This window comes from Pavona decussata, unplaced genomic scaffold (genome assembly GCF_977016875.1).
Source record: "Pavona decussata unplaced genomic scaffold, jaPavDecu1.1 SCAFFOLD_4, whole genome shotgun sequence".
Lineage (NCBI taxonomy): Eukaryota > Metazoa > Cnidaria > Anthozoa > Scleractinia > Agariciidae > Pavona > Pavona decussata.
The window spans coordinates 1,252,724-1,268,260 of record NW_028145428.1 but is presented as its reverse complement, the minus strand read 5'-3'; the positions used below and the strand labels follow the sequence as shown (position 1 = coordinate 1,268,260).

Below are 15,537 nucleotides of genomic sequence, written 5' to 3'. Positions count from 1 at the left end.
ATTACTGATAGTTCTGACTACGGACCAAAAACAATAACAAACGCGCGAGTTGCATCTTGGTGGACAGAGTCTTTAAATTTGAAGGAAACGGGATTATATGCCAAAGAAAGAGTGAACTTGAAAGACTTAGGACGGCAGATTGTAAGGTCGAAGATAATTTTAGTCAACTGTTTATATAATTTAGCGTTTTACTTGAGACAACTCTGCTTGAGTATTCCACGCTCTTGTTCTCCATTGCTCATGCTGCAATGCTCTTTTAAACGTAAAGAGATCATCCAGGCACAACCATAAATCTATTGTTATCAAGAACAACATACAGTAAAACACAGCACATTTAAAGTTGAGGAATGTAATAAGACGGACTAAGTAGACTTATGTTCTATGGCAATTTTTGATAACACTTACTATTTTTCCTTTGTAAATCTCTCATAGACGTATTTCTCCAAATGTCTGGACCCACATGGTCTTCGTTTGGAATCGCAGTACCCTTAAAGGGACACTGTACTTAGACGGGAAAAAAAACGGTGAACAGGCTTCCAACTATCAAGGACCAGATATTGACCTTAATCCAACCAATCACACAATGTATGAGCTTGGCTACAAAAAAGACACCAAAGAAGTACTCAATGGTTTTCTTAGAGACCTGGCGGTGTTTTTGCACCCTCTTAAACCAGCTGAAGCGTTTACTTTATATAGTAAGTTTCCATTTTAACCGTGGTGGGGCCTAGACGCCGTTGAGGTTTTGTAAACGTTTGGACTTCTTTATGACAGCTTTACAATGGCTTTCGATCTAACAGGCTAATAAAAATGCAGCAGCTGTGGAAAGGAAGGAGTTATCAAGTTTCACGTTTGTTTTATGACAGCTGACTGCTCTGCTAACCATATGTCTTGTATTTTTATTGACTGGTTGGACCAAAGGGCCTCAAATATCTTTTGGAAAAGTATAGTTTTGTCAAGTGACAATGGCAGATTGTCAGTAGTTCAATGTTCATTAAGTAACATAATGCCTTCGTCAGTACTCGATGTAAATGCTGAGAGGAAAGAAAGAAAAAAACAAACCAAACTAAACAAAACAACAACAAAAACCGTAGGCTTTTTACAAAAATTCGCATTCCGCCTCTCCCTCCCACTCTCATACCCCTCACAATGGTGGTATGTTTCGGTAACAGTGGTTGAAATTCAATATTAAAATTGGTGAAGAAAAGGCGGAATAGATTCCAGAGACCATTTCTCATTTGGCTTGGGGAAAATGTCAACCCTCAAAACGCGTGAGATTATTGCTATTTGATATCTCATTCACCCAAAGTGCAAAACTAGTATAAAGTCCACCCCATAGTAACAGGCATATACATTAACCTAACAAAAACTGTGGAACCAGTAGAACATAATCTATTCTGAACCGCCCGACTCACAGAATATGCTAAAAGGGGCTATTTTTCAAAGCTAAAGAATTTGATTGATGAGACTAAGTATTTTTTTTTTTGTCCCAGGCTCGACACGTGCGTTATGCCCGATACGGCGAACCACTGCTGGAGGTTGCTGCGATTTTCCATTCGTGTACAAAAATATCCAACATAACACGTGTACTAGCGAGGACAACCAACATTTGTGGTGCAAGGAGACATCGAACAACCAACAGAATCAAAGGCGGCGAACTTGTGCTGGTGAGTAATGTTACTTTAGGAGGTCTTACGAGAAAAACATTTCACGTAGTCATTACAATATATTTCATGTCCATCCATCCATCCGTCCGTCCGTCTGACCGTCTGTCCGTCCGTCCCTTCTTCCGTCATCCATCATTCATCTTCATATCCATTTTTGGGGGTTTTGTTCATCAATTATTATATTAGTCAAATTCTACCTTTCTTTCGTGTATTCCAGTTTTATGGGTGTGAATGGCATAATTTATTTCCTTACGTGTTAGATACTTCAGATTCTTATCTTTTACCTGAACGTGTTTGCACGGATGGTTCTTTTTTTTTGTGTGAATGATATCCTACTTATTTTGATGGGAAATGTATACTTTTGCAGTAAACGATGGCTGTTTGGAATTTCGCGAAGGATTATGTGGATGGGTTAACTCTAACCAGGAAGTTTCACCTTGGAGACAAGTAATGAAACAAGAAATGGAAAGATCAACCAATCAAGTCAATTCCTACTTACAAAAGAAAGGATGGGAGCGATTGCAAGGTTTAAAAAAAATCCATCACACTTATTTGTTTGATTAAAATTACAACAATACACATGGTATAATTTTATACCAACGCTACGGATTAAGGATTAAACAACGGATGAAACAAGGAAAAGAACCAAAAAAATAACTTAAATTATATGATCATAAGTATGTACCATTACCACTATAGCTTAATGTATATTATATATGTAAGTGTGTTCGGTTTAATGTACATGTATGATCATACACAGAAACTGTAATTTATCTCTTCAACCTAATTAACCTACTAAACATCCGTTACTTTCTCATTTTTGTAATATTTTGCCTAAAACACACTATGCAGCATGGCGGTTCTCAACAACAACTTTATTACACAGCATTCTGGGTATTTAATGTATTACACTGAGCATTCTGGGTACTTAATATCTTACACTGCTTTTCCCACAAGAATGAGATGTAATTACAACAAGTGACAGAAACAATAATAACAACAACTACAGATCAAGTCGGTCAACAGGTTTTCTGATTCTCTCTGATCGCCTCAAAACAACTGTTGAAGGCGTGCTTACATTCTCTTGAACAAGGCTAGGCTCTACCTTATCATCTATAACACTGACTGGTGGTTGTGATACACTGTTTGAAACTGCAGGGTTTACACCTATAACCTGGGTGGATTGTTCACATAACTCAGGAACAGTTATGTCCAACTCACTAGTCTCATTTGGCACTTTATCATGAGCTCTAATCAAATGATCAGCATGAACATATCTAGTTTTGTGTCCAGTCTTAACCAGATAAGTTCTAGGTCCGCAAACCTTAACTACCCTTCCCAGGACCCACCTCTCGGTGTCGCTGTTAGCTTGTGTATTCCTTACCCGAACTGTGTCATTCTCCAAAAACTATCTGTCTTTATGACACTTCAAATCCTTATATTCATTCTGCTTACTCTGTATATTCCCTACTACTTGGGCTAAATCCGGCGTGCGCAAACGACGTCTCATTAACAACTCAGCTGGAGTAGCAACCTGTGGTGCTGTGTGGGGTAGTACGATATCTTAACAGAAAGTCTGCAAGTCTGTGTTCCATAGAGCTACCCTTGTTACCCCCTAAAACCTGTTTGACTAGTGCTTCCTTCACAATCCTGACTGACCCTTCAGCTGCCCCATTCGATTGTGGGTGGTAAGGGGGAACTAGGGTGTGTTTAATGCCATTTCAGCTCATGGACTCGGCAAATTCGTTTGAAATAAATTGTGGTCCATTATCTGATACTACTTCCTCTGGCAAACCATGTTGGGCAAATATCAGACGCAGCTCATTTATGGTGTGCCCTGCAGTGATTGAGGTCATGTGCTGTACATCAATCCATTTAGAATGACTATCAACAACCACCACCACAAAATAGTCACTAACCTTTTGACAAAAATCAATGTGAATACGATGAAAAGGTCGCGTAGCCTATTTCCACGGTATCAGAGGAGCACTAGGTGGGGAGCTCCTCACATTCTGACAAACTGAGCATAATTTTATTTCTCTCTCAATCTCCTCATCCATTATTGGCCACCACACACAGGTGCGAGCTATTGATTTCATTGCACACATGTCAGGCTGCTCGCAAGGTAATTCTTTTAGCTTTTTCTCTCTAAACACTTGGGGAATGATTACCCTGGAGCCCCAAAGAACCCAATTTTGTTCACAAGAGAGCTCATGTCTACGAGTGTAATAGGGTTTTAAATTTTCCTCATCACATTTTTCAGGCCACCCACTGATGACTAAGTCGAATACCTTGCCAAGTACAGGGTCCAATAGTGTAGCCTTCCCAATATCCTTTGCAGTTATAGGGAAATTCTCATTAATGGCGCTCACACTGTAAATTCACTTTCGCTACCTATATTAGAATCTTCATGAGGCAACCTGGAAAGCGCATTGAAGTTACTCTGTTCCTCAGATTTACGGTATTCAATCTGATAGTCATATGCTGAAAGAATGAGCGCCCAACGCTGCATACGGGCAGCTGCCAGCGTGGGAATCGCGGCTTTGGGGCCTAAAATAGCTAACAATGGCTGGTGGTCCGTTACTAATGTGAACTTTCGTCCATATAGGAATTGGTGAAACTTCTTAACCCCATATATAATAGACAAAGCTTCGCGTTCAATCTGGGCATAATTTCTCTCACTTGAGCTTAGTGTGCGAGAGGCATAAGCTATTGGCCTTTCCTGACCATCGTCCATGACATGACTAAGTACTGCTCCCAACCCATAACTTGACGCATCACAAGCTAATCTTAGTTCACGATTCAGGTCATAATGGATCAACAGTGAATCACTGATAAGGCCTTCTTTACAGGCTTCAAAAGCTTTCGGACAGTCTTCCGTTCATTCCCATTGAACATTTTTCTGCAAAAGCCTGTGTAAGGGTGCTAATGTTGTAGCTAGCCCTGCCAAAAAGGAATGATAATACTGGACCATCCCTAGGAAGGATCTGAGTTCACTCACATTACATGGCGCAGGGGCTCTCTTCACTGCATTAATCTTCTCTTCCACTGGTTGCAATCCTTCGACACTTATTCTCAGTCCTGGGTAAATCACTTCAGGTTTCAAAAATTCACACTTAGATAATTTTAAATGCAAATTGAATTTTTGCAGCCTGTCCAATACTTCTGTAAGGATTTTAAGATTCTCTTGTCAATAATTTCCCCCTACTAGAATGTCATCTTGTTTACACATACATTTTTCAATTCCCTGGAGAATTTGATCCATTTTTGCTTGAAAAATTTTGGGGGATGACTTGACACCATAGAGTAATTTGAGATAAGAATACAGACCTTTGTGAGTATTAATAGTCAAGTATTCTTGACTCTCTTTGTCAACATTCAACTAAGAATAGGCATGCGACAGATCCAGCTTACTAAATACTTTAGAACCAACCAGGGCAGTGTATAAATCCTGAGTGGTGGGCAGGACATTGCTCATCCTCAACGGACTGATTGATAGTCGACTTGTAGTCTCCGCAAATTCTAACGGTATCATCAGCTTTAGGCACAACCACAATTAGGCTAGCCCAAGGTGACTTGTCAGTTTTATTAATCACCCCATTTTTTTCAAGTTTGTCTAACTCCTTCTCGACCTGTTTTTTCAAAGCATATGGAACTCTACGTGCTTTAACAAATATAGGCTTTGCGTCACTTTCCATAGTGAGATGTGCCTCGGGGCCCTTCATACCTTCATAACTGTCAGTAAACAATTCACTATGTTTACACAACAAATCATTCAGCTGATCTTTAGCACTACCTGGGTCTCCACCAGAGAAACTGAATATCTCACCCCACGCTAACTTAATTTGATGCAGCCAGTTTTTACCAAGTAAAGTGGGCTTAGCATTGTAATTAGCTACAACAATTGGTAAAAGATACTGTTTACCCTTATAAACAACGTTACGCTGCATTTCGCCCACTATATCAAGCCCGGCGCTCCACTGTGTAGGTTTTCAGTGTTACCTTTGAAGGGGTCACGGGCCTGTCTGCAAATCTCTCCAGATACTCACTTTTACTCATTATGGAGTAATCTGCAGCAGTGTCTATCTCCATTTTATATAGTTTCCCATTGATTTCAAGTTCCACGGTGCAACTGTTGCAATTTGGCTTGTTAGTGTCAAGCGAGTACAAGGTATAAATTCCTGATTGATCATCATTTTCATCAGCATTGTTGCTTAACTCTAAAGACTGCACATTATGTACGTTGCCTTTTCTTTTGGCATCTTTAGTACGACAAACAGAAGCTAGATGACCTAACTTAGAACATTTATAGCATTTCGCTGACTTAGATTTACAAGACTGACTTGGGTGACTACCCCCACACCTAAGACATAATGATTGTTCAGTGTTCTTACTGCTTTGTCCTGTTAGCTTGTTCACTTGACTGCTTTCACTGCTTGTTGGGTGAAATTCTTGGGTGCTGGTTCCTCTCCGCCATCTCCATGGCTTGGCAATGCTACAAACCTTTTCAAACGTGAGGCTCTCAGTGTTCAATAGTTTGTTTTGTATCTTGATGTTGCTCAGCCCACACACGAAACGGTCTCGTAAGGCGCGATCCAGAAATTCACCATAATTGCAATGGACGGCTAATTTCTTCAAAGCTAGAACATAACCACTGATTGACTCATCGGGTTTCTGATTTCGGGTACCAAAATGGAAGTTCTGCGCGATTTTGAGCGCTTTCGGATTGTAATGTTTTTCCAAGACGCGTGCCATGTCAGTGAATCACGTGTCTTTCGGTTTGGCAGGCGCCAACAAGTTACTCAGGGTCGAATAAACCTCCAGTCCCACTTCGGTAAGGAAATCGCACGTTTCCTATCTGCTACCACTCGATTGGCTTGAGCACTTCCCTCTCCCGTTGTCTCCACAATGTTATCAGCGGTAAAGAGCATCTCCATCCTTTCTACATAAGCATTGAATGTTTCGCGCCCGGCGTTGAACTCGCCTACACGCCCAAATAGTCCACTCGCACTAGTGCTGGTCATCCTGTACGCCACAACACACACAGTGTTGTCTAAAAATCATACACTATTGAATTTGTGGAGAAAAATTCCAATCCTCGTCGCCAAAATGTAATATTTTGCCTAAAACACACTAGGCAGCATGGCGGTTCTCAATAACAACTTTATTACACAGCATTCTGGGTATTTAATGTATTAGACTGAGCATTCTGGGAACTTAATATATTACAATTTTAATAAGTGGTAATTTTAAAAAAATGTATTCCTTTAGATTTAAGCAAAAGCACACTACAAATGTTGAACAGCATCAGTAAAACTCCAACTTCTTACAGGTCCTCCGATGGAAAGCAATTATCAACTAGAGTTTGCTGAGAATCACACTGCCTATGTGAACATCACTGATCTACCCGATCTCACTGAGTTTACCATCTGCTTCTGGATGAAGACATCAGACAAGACTAGTGCAGGCACTCCCATATGGTACAGAGTACGATATGAAAATGACGGGAAGATTATCACTGCCATTGGACTCTTGGACTACAGAGGATTCTACGTTTATATTGGCAAGCAAAGTTCGTAAGTGGATTCATTGTTTGGTTGTGTAATATCCATGCCGCATAGGACTGTTGGACAGTTTGCGTATCAGCATATAAACTGTCCAAGAGTCCTGCTTCTGCCGTTGTTTTGTTTCTTCGCCGTTGCTTTGAGGGGCCTACTGAGGAAAGAAAAGGATGCAAAAATATTAGAATGTAAACATTAAATTGATTTAGAGTTACTAAGTCAATTGGAAGACTAACCAACTGTTCTAGTAGGGTTAGGGGAAGAGGATTTCAAGACAAAAGTGTTACATTCCTAACTAGGAAGCGTTTTGAGACCTCCAATTCACAACTGTGGCGGTGCCAAAAACACGTGGAACATGCTGTAGATACCTGAAAAAAGCACTGTAATTATTTATTAGGGTAAAAACTCCCATTTACTTCATTTTGGGCAGCACTGAAGTATGCAGTATATTAGCGAAACTTGAAGGCAACATCTTGAGGATAGACAATAATGGTTATATATATATTTGATGTGCCTATATTCGTAATTTGTTTCTTTTTATTTGGTTTCATCTAGGACAAAAACGAGTTCAAAAGCAAACGACGGCGCTTGGCATCATATTTGTATGGTTTGGGCTTCTAAGGGAGGAAAAATTACTTTCTACAATGACAAGTCAATTCTCTCAGGAAGTGGTTTTTCTGACGGAGAAGCTATTCCTGGTATGTGATTTACTTAAGAGCGGCTGCCTGCAAAAATCGAGAACTGCATTTCAGCGACCACTTGGTCGAATTTCTGATATGTTGTCTGAAGATACCCTTGGATTAACTATTTATTTTCGAAAATCATATTTTCAAGTTCTAAGGTATTTTGTTTTTAGAGAAAATTGTAAGAGTTTGGAATGCGGCCTAGGTGCGGTCACGGGCCGATGAAAACCGCGAAAATTTAGGTCAAAGGATGAAGCCCCGTTCACGGTGTAAAATAATCCAATGAACTTAAAACTTTACACAAACCTAGACTAACTATCCCGCAAGAAAACTGAGACAATAAACATTCCAAACTCGCTGGCTGCTTTCTAAAGCATGAAGGTTTGTGTTCGCTACCAAAATGGCCTTTAAACCAATGCTTATTTCCACTAAAATTAAGACAAAGAAATGAATTTTATTTGCTCTAAGTTTCAAGCACTGATCCAAATTTGCGTGCGATACTTGCGGCTCACAATCACTTTGTCTTTTGAGATATGAGATTTAATTTAAAGAAAATTACATTACTTAAATTACTTTTATTTTAATGAAAATAAGCATTGGTTTCAAGGCCATTTTGAGTAGCGTGCACAAACCTTCATGCTTAAGAAAGCAGTTAGCAAGTTTGGAATGTTTATTGTCTTAATTTTCTTGTAGGATAGTTGGTCTAGGTTTGTGTAAAGCTTTAAGTTCATTGAGTTATTTTACACCGTGAACGGGGCTTCATCCTTTGACCTAAATTTTCGCGGTTTTCATCGGCCCGTGACCTTACCTAGGCCGCATTTCAAACTTTTGCAATTTTCTCTAAGGGGGTGTTTACATGTGAAAACTCGCACCGGTACGAGTTTGATACCGGTATGACATTGTGATTTTATACCGTGTTTACATGAAGGGACACTTCATGTCGACCGACGTGATTGTGACGCCATATTGAATTGGATATCAAAGACTGCGCATGCGCCACCGGTTTCATACTCTCGGGATTTACTCTCGGGAGAGTGATTTCACGCTTGAGCGAGCGGCCGTACCACGTTTACATGACATCGGAATGAGTTTTCGTACCGGAATTAAAATCTCGCTTCGGTACAGTTACCGGGGTGAACTCGCACCAGTATGACTCGCTCTCGCATGAAATTTCGTGTTGGTGTCATGTAAACGAATACAGAGCCACAAGAGGGAACTGGAGTGAACTCGTACCGGAAGGAAAGTCGCGCCGGTATCATGTAAACACCTCCTAAAAATCAAATACCTTGGAACTTAAAAGTATGATTTCCGAAAATAGTTAATCCAATGGTATCTTCAGACAAAATATCAGAAATTCGACCAAGTGGTCGCTGAAATGCATGCGGTTCTCGATTCTTACAGGCAACCCCTCTTTTAAAGTTTTGACTGTTGACTTTTTTATTTTTGGATTCTTTTTCTTTTATTTGTATTTCTAGTGGAAAATATTGAAATTAAAATAGCGTTAAAACTGCTCAAATCAGTATTAATCCAATAACTGCCAAACGTTGAAACACAAAAACATTCCTTGGCTGCGAAGGTCAATTAGTTTTGTTTAAATGAAACCATCCGGGCGGAATAAGGTACTAATGGCCACTAAATTATAAGATGGACATTGACTATGCGTGCCACATCAAATTTATTCACAAATGTTTGTCTCGAAACACGATTTTTTTTTAAAGACTCGGTTGCCCGTACTTCAGGGCACTCTTGCTTTTCTTGTTGTGATCTTTCGTGCAGCTTAGTTGAAGCTCCGGACAGACCTTCGTTCTCCCAAGAGAGAAACGTTGACAAAGACAACGAAGTGTTTTAAAGCTTTACGTTTTAAAATGGACTGCCTTAGAATAAACGCCATAGCAGCAATTGAAATATGAAGCAAACTTTTGAAAATTTCACTGGGCTCCTGACTGTTTATCTAATTTTTCAAGAGCTATAAAAAACTGTTTCCCGTGTGACTTTAACCTTCGTTTAAATTTTCGTGTCGACGAATTTTCATTTTTGGTATGTTTTTCGTATGCTTTCCCCCAAATCGTATCAATACCAAAATAAAGTAACGAACATTGATACTTATCGTCTACAGGAAGGGGTGAGTTTATAATTGGAGTAACAGAGGAACAGACAAAACTTGATCCCAAGGCTGGCCAATTTATCGGATTGATCAGCTACGTAAACATCTTTAACAAATACCTAGATAGCAGTGCCATAAAGTGGATGTCACAAGGCTGTGGTGTGAACCCTCTAACTTCCATCATATCCTGGTCGCGTTTCAAGAATAATATCGTCGGAGATGTGAACGTTCAAAAACCGGCATTGTGTATTGACAACGAAGGTGGGTAACTCGAAATTATATCATGAAGTAAAATTATGTTGTAAAGTTTACGTAAAGGCCTTTAACCTTTCATGTAAACAGGAGAGAATTAAGTAGGATTGTGAGAAGAAAAAATTGAACAGAAAACAACCGAAACCCTGACGCCCTTTGTATGACTTTATCACGCGATCAACTCTCGCTTGGACTAATCGGACATAATGAATAGTCTCAATACCTATAAACATTTAAGCTGTCCTAAAATTTCATATTTACACATAATATGCGTAGATTTGCTAATAGTCTATATCTAGCATGGTTACGTTGCAGCCCACAATTGTAACGAAAATTACCCCACGTCATAAAGTCATACAAAGGGACCTTGTGCTCAGGCACTGCTTTAAGAATGTAACTTTCTAATCAAGTACAGTGCGTCCTAATTAAATATTGGCTTTCGTATCACAACAATTGTTGCTTTTCTATTCGTATTTCTCATAATAGGCTATCGCTACATGGTATCCAGTAACAGTACTTCCCAGTCATCTGAAAGATCTGTATTTAAAAGTCCACTTTACGAGCGATTCTATACAGGTCAATCTGTCTGCGTGCGGTTCAGATATCTCATGTATGGCTCTGGAAGACGGGTACTTCGTCTTTACCAAACGTTACACCTGCCACACCACACAAGGAGATTAATGTGGGCAGCGAACGAATCAAACAACACTGATGGGATGTGGAAATATGGAAGAATAGCAGTACCGAGTGTGGCAAAATACAGGGTAAGGGTAATAATTAGCTTTCTTTGTGCTAAGTACTCCTTGGTATTTTTATAATCTATGCAGCCGGAATGATAAAAAAAAGCTTGGTTTGGAGTTTCAGAATTCCCCAGTGGGCTTGTCTATACAATACAATATTTATTTCGCCATATACACAACATTTACAGATGGGAAGAAAAAATGAAGAAAAAAATTGAAGAAAGAAAATAAATGGCGAGGAAACCTGAAAGAAACCACGAGGCTTATAACAAGTCAGGCTTCCTCACTTAACTAATCTTATATTAGAATTACAATATGGACTTATGGTAAATTAACTTTGACCGCGCACACGTACACATACACATATTAAGTAAGTTAGTTAGTTAAGAATTACAGCCTTACAGAAGTTAATACCTAGAAAGAAGAAATTCTTTAAGCTTTCTTTTAAAAGAAGCGGAGGAGGGAGAACTAGTTATGTCAGAAGTTAGCGAATTATAAAAGTTTGGACCTTGAAAGTAAATTGAAAACTTCCTGGTGTTCGTTCTGCACAGTGGCAAGCGGAAGGACTGAGCATTCCTAGTATTATAATTATGGATTTGACTATTCAGTAAAAAAAAGTTATTGAATTTGGAAGGGAGTGTAGAGTTCTTGAATGAAAACATAAAAAAGCCTAATTGAAACGAATGGATATCATGAAATTTTAAGAGTTTAAGTTCCTTAAAGATAGGGCCAGTATGGGCAATGTATGTGGAATTGCTTACTATTCTTAACGCACGTTTCTGTAAGGTTACAATTCTTTGAAGGTTTGACTTATAGGTACCAGCCCAAGCTAAATTGCAATAATATAAATATGGAAGGATCATAGAATTGTATAAAGTACGAAGGGAGTGAGTAGAGAGAAAAAACCTAGATTTATGAATAATACCTATAGATTTGGATAATTTATTTGCTGTTAAGGATATATGAGATTTCCAGGTCAAATTGTCATCTAGTAAAACACCCAAGAACATGGTCTCAGAAACACGAAGGATAGGCTGCTCATTTATGAAAACTTGAAATTCAAAGGATTGCTTCTTTTGCCAGGGCTTGAATACCATAAAATTAGTCTTGGCTAAATTCAAGGAGAGCCGGTTTGCTGCAAACCAGGTTGACAATTTGTTTAATTCTCTATTTAATGTGTTAGTTAGGTAAACAGGATCATTATGGGAGATAAATAGGTTTGTATCATCAGCAAACAAGATTGCATCAAGCAGGGAAGCATTGTTCAAATCATTAACATACAGGATAAAAAATAAGGGACCAAGAATAGAACCTTGAGGCACCCCACAGGAAATGCCCTGTGGGGCAGATCTAACGTTATTAAATTCGACAAATTGTGTCCTCACAGAAAAATAACTTTTGACCCATTCTAGTGCCAGACCACGGATCCCATAATGATTGAGTTTGTCAAAAAGAATGTCGTGATTTACCGTGTCGAACGCTTTCGAAAGATCTAGGAATACTCCAATGGCGTGTTCTTTTCTATCAAATGCAGAAGAAATTTTGTCTAACCTGAGCCGAGTTTCCATTTCAATTTTCCTTGGTCACTAACCTCTGAGTCTGACTGAAGCTAATATAAATGATAACTCTACCTTATATTTAGTTATAGTTAGGGTTACCTCTACCCTAATGCCATTTCTTTTTAAAAAAAGAGGCTTTGAATTCTAAGAAATCGCGAAAAAAAAATTGGTGCCTGCCAAATTTTCTCCGGTAAGTTTGCCAATATGAATATGGTCGATCTCCAGACTACAATTCATAAATTAAAGAAAAACCAATTTCCATTTTTACTTTTCCAAGCTTATATCTGCCAGATACAATTTCACGAAACATTTAGGTATTTTACGCACTAGCCGTCTTTCATCGGTGAAAAGTCTAGCTTTCGTCTGTTTTATGTGGAGACAAAAATTTGTCAAAAATGAAATATGCCTGTTATTCGATTCCGCGTTAAATAAAGTTGCATAAAACATGTTTAACGTTTTTCTACAGGTTTCTTTTGAAGCCGATTTGGGCAATGAACCTGGTTATGTTAGCGTCAGAGGTGTTGACATCATTCCGGGATATTGCCATCCATTTCCCTTCAGAGCAACACAAGGTACAAAGTAAAAACATGGATATTATAACATTGGGTACTTATAGCAAAGCATTCGCTGAATATTTTGATTTATTACACGTAAACGCGCATTACACGTAGAACAAGGTCTGGTTTGCAACTTCATTTTAGAGGAAGTTATAAGAAAAAAAGATTTCTATAAAAATAACAATGCATTCTTTGAAGTCCCGAAGTCCTGATTTTTTAAATCAGATTTAAAAATACCATGGTATTTTCCATATAAACTATTGCTTTTAAATCAAAATACTTAATTCATGTTGACTTTCATCCTTTTTTTCGTCAGAATGCAACAGAAAATTTACCAATTCATCAGGCTTCATTTTCTCCCCATACTACCCTGGTTACTATCCACCTCTAACTAGCTGCCTCTGGACAATCCATGTTCCACGTGGAAACATCATTAAATTGCGATTCTTGGAGTTTCAGTTAGAAGATCACCCCTCTTGCTATAACGACTTTATAGAAGTTTACAGCGGGCCGGCAAAGAGAAGGAGAAAAATTGGAAGATATTGTGGGCAACGATTTCCCGATTTTCTCGTGTCATCTTCAAATGTAATGGAGATAAGGTTTGTCAGCAATGGCAAAGTCACAAGGTCTGGGATGAAACTATATTACACTTCAGAGAAAGGTAGGAGTCCTAATACAATCAGGCATGTGTGTGCCTACCACTGCCTCTATCAAATCTGCTTCTCCCTCAAAAAGTAAACAGAGCGTTAAGAAGAGCCGAGAAAGTGACTGTTCTTACCGTATCTGTACTCCGGCCAACATTTTCATAGGTGGTGATAATTATTTTCTGCATGAAATGTCGAATATTGTTGGGTCATTTGTGCTGGTTGGGTCATTTGTGTCAGTTTTATCATTTCTGCCAGTTGGGTCACTTGTTCCAGTTGGGTCATTTGTGATGGCTGAGTCATTTGTACCAGTTGGGTACTTCATGTCAAATGGCTCATTTGTCCAAGTTTATTTTAGGAGCTGGCTCAGGGAAAATATTTTTGGATATTCCCCAATGGTAAATGTTTGAGATATATTTTGGTTCAGGTAACAATAAAGGAGGAATAACCAGTTATAACCACAAACTATTGTTTTTGCTTGATACATGTATATCCAACAATAACCGGTTCTTAATAACAATCTTGTGTTGGGCAATGGCTAAATAATGTAGTCTGTATGACAAGACAGTTGGATATGCTTTGCTAAATTAGTCTTTAGAGGCAACGTATGTAAATGAAAAACATTATCAAACTAGCAAAATAAAAAATAGCCAGAAAGAGAATATGGCAATTATTAGGTATCTATTGTCAGTGACAGTAACAATCTAGTGGAGTACTCCAGTCCTAAGGTCATGCTTAAGGGAAAGGGGAAAGAAGTATTTTTGGTGAGGTATGAGTATTTTTTGGGATTCTCTTTGAAAGACGGTGTTAACAGCTTACTGTATTTGGGGTGGATTAATTCCTAGTTTTAACCAATTTTGCATTAATGAAATAAGGAATAATAAGAATCATTTTACAATGCCCAGCAGCCTACCAAAAACATTAACAAAAGCAATACATGCAAAAATATTTATTGTAAAACCTATTTGGATGTTAATACCATTTCTTATTTATTGCCTTTCCATTGTTTATTTGCAGGTATTTCATTAAAGTTTTGAGCAGCAAGGCAATTTAAGGTGGCCGAACACAGTTTGCGCGCTTTACAGATTCTGTTAGTGATGCTATTAAGCGCGCGCTAGGGTTGTGGTAATTAAATATCACTAGTAGCCAATCACAATAACTTACATTGCCAAACTGTAACCAGAGCTAAAATAAAAAAATCACAAGGACAAACTTGACTTTGGATATATCACTTGATTGCATAATTTGTACACTGTAGCTTTGTCTGAACCATCACTGAATGCAAGATTGACTTACACATAAGTCTTCCACGCTGTCTGTTGACTCTACAGCAGAATAATAATCATCCACTGACATGTCTAGCATAAAAATAAAGAAATATATATTAAATAAAAGACTGCCAACCGGTTAGCTCAGTTGGTAGAGAACGGCCGGACTACCATGCAGGAACACATTTTATCAAGTTTATTTGTGTGACCTACTAAATAGCCAATGTTTGGCAAACAAAGCAAAAAATTTGCATCCTGATTTGATTTGAGCAAAGTTGTCACTTCCATGGGCAAATAAAACTGAAGCTGATTTACTTTGATTATACAAAAGCATAAATTGTCACACACGCTCAGTGACGATTTGGTTTGAGTTGCCAATGACAAGAATGCCTAAGTTAGCTGGCTTCAAATTTCAGTGCATAAAAATGGATGAATGGACGAAAGTTTGTATATTTTGCAAAGAAACGCAGTTTACATTTCTCGCAGTGGAGGTGTTTGCCATTTT

The 15,537-nt window shown here is 38.5% G+C and overlaps 1 protein-coding gene across 4 annotated transcripts in view; it reads left to right on the top strand.

Moving 5' to 3' along the window:
• Positions 1 to 15,242, top strand: part of LOC146489685 (MAM and LDL-receptor class A domain-containing protein 2-like) — a 62,091-nt gene extending 46,849 nt beyond the window's left edge. For 3 of the 4 annotated variants that reach the window (XM_085103972.1, XM_085103954.1, XM_085103962.1), the window contains exons 31-40: positions 433 to 695; positions 1,491 to 1,664; positions 2,032 to 2,190; positions 6,997 to 7,240; positions 7,781 to 7,923; positions 10,025 to 10,273; positions 10,751 to 11,028; positions 13,030 to 13,135; positions 13,437 to 13,781; positions 14,782 to 15,242. In XM_085103972.1, the coding sequence (XP_084960098.1) occupies positions 433 to 695; positions 1,491 to 1,664; positions 2,032 to 2,190; positions 6,997 to 7,240; positions 7,781 to 7,923; positions 10,025 to 10,273; positions 10,751 to 11,028; positions 13,030 to 13,135; positions 13,437 to 13,781; positions 14,782 to 14,801 (1,981 nt within the window). In that variant the 3' untranslated portion in view covers positions 14,802 to 15,242. The remainder of the gene's footprint in view (positions 1 to 432; positions 696 to 1,490; positions 1,665 to 2,031; positions 2,191 to 6,996; positions 7,241 to 7,780; positions 7,924 to 10,024; positions 10,274 to 10,750; positions 11,029 to 13,029; positions 13,136 to 13,436; positions 13,782 to 14,781) is intronic. The other variant, XM_085103981.1, reaches the window with a different exon arrangement.
• The last annotated feature ends 295 nt before the right edge of the window (positions 15,243 to 15,537 follow it).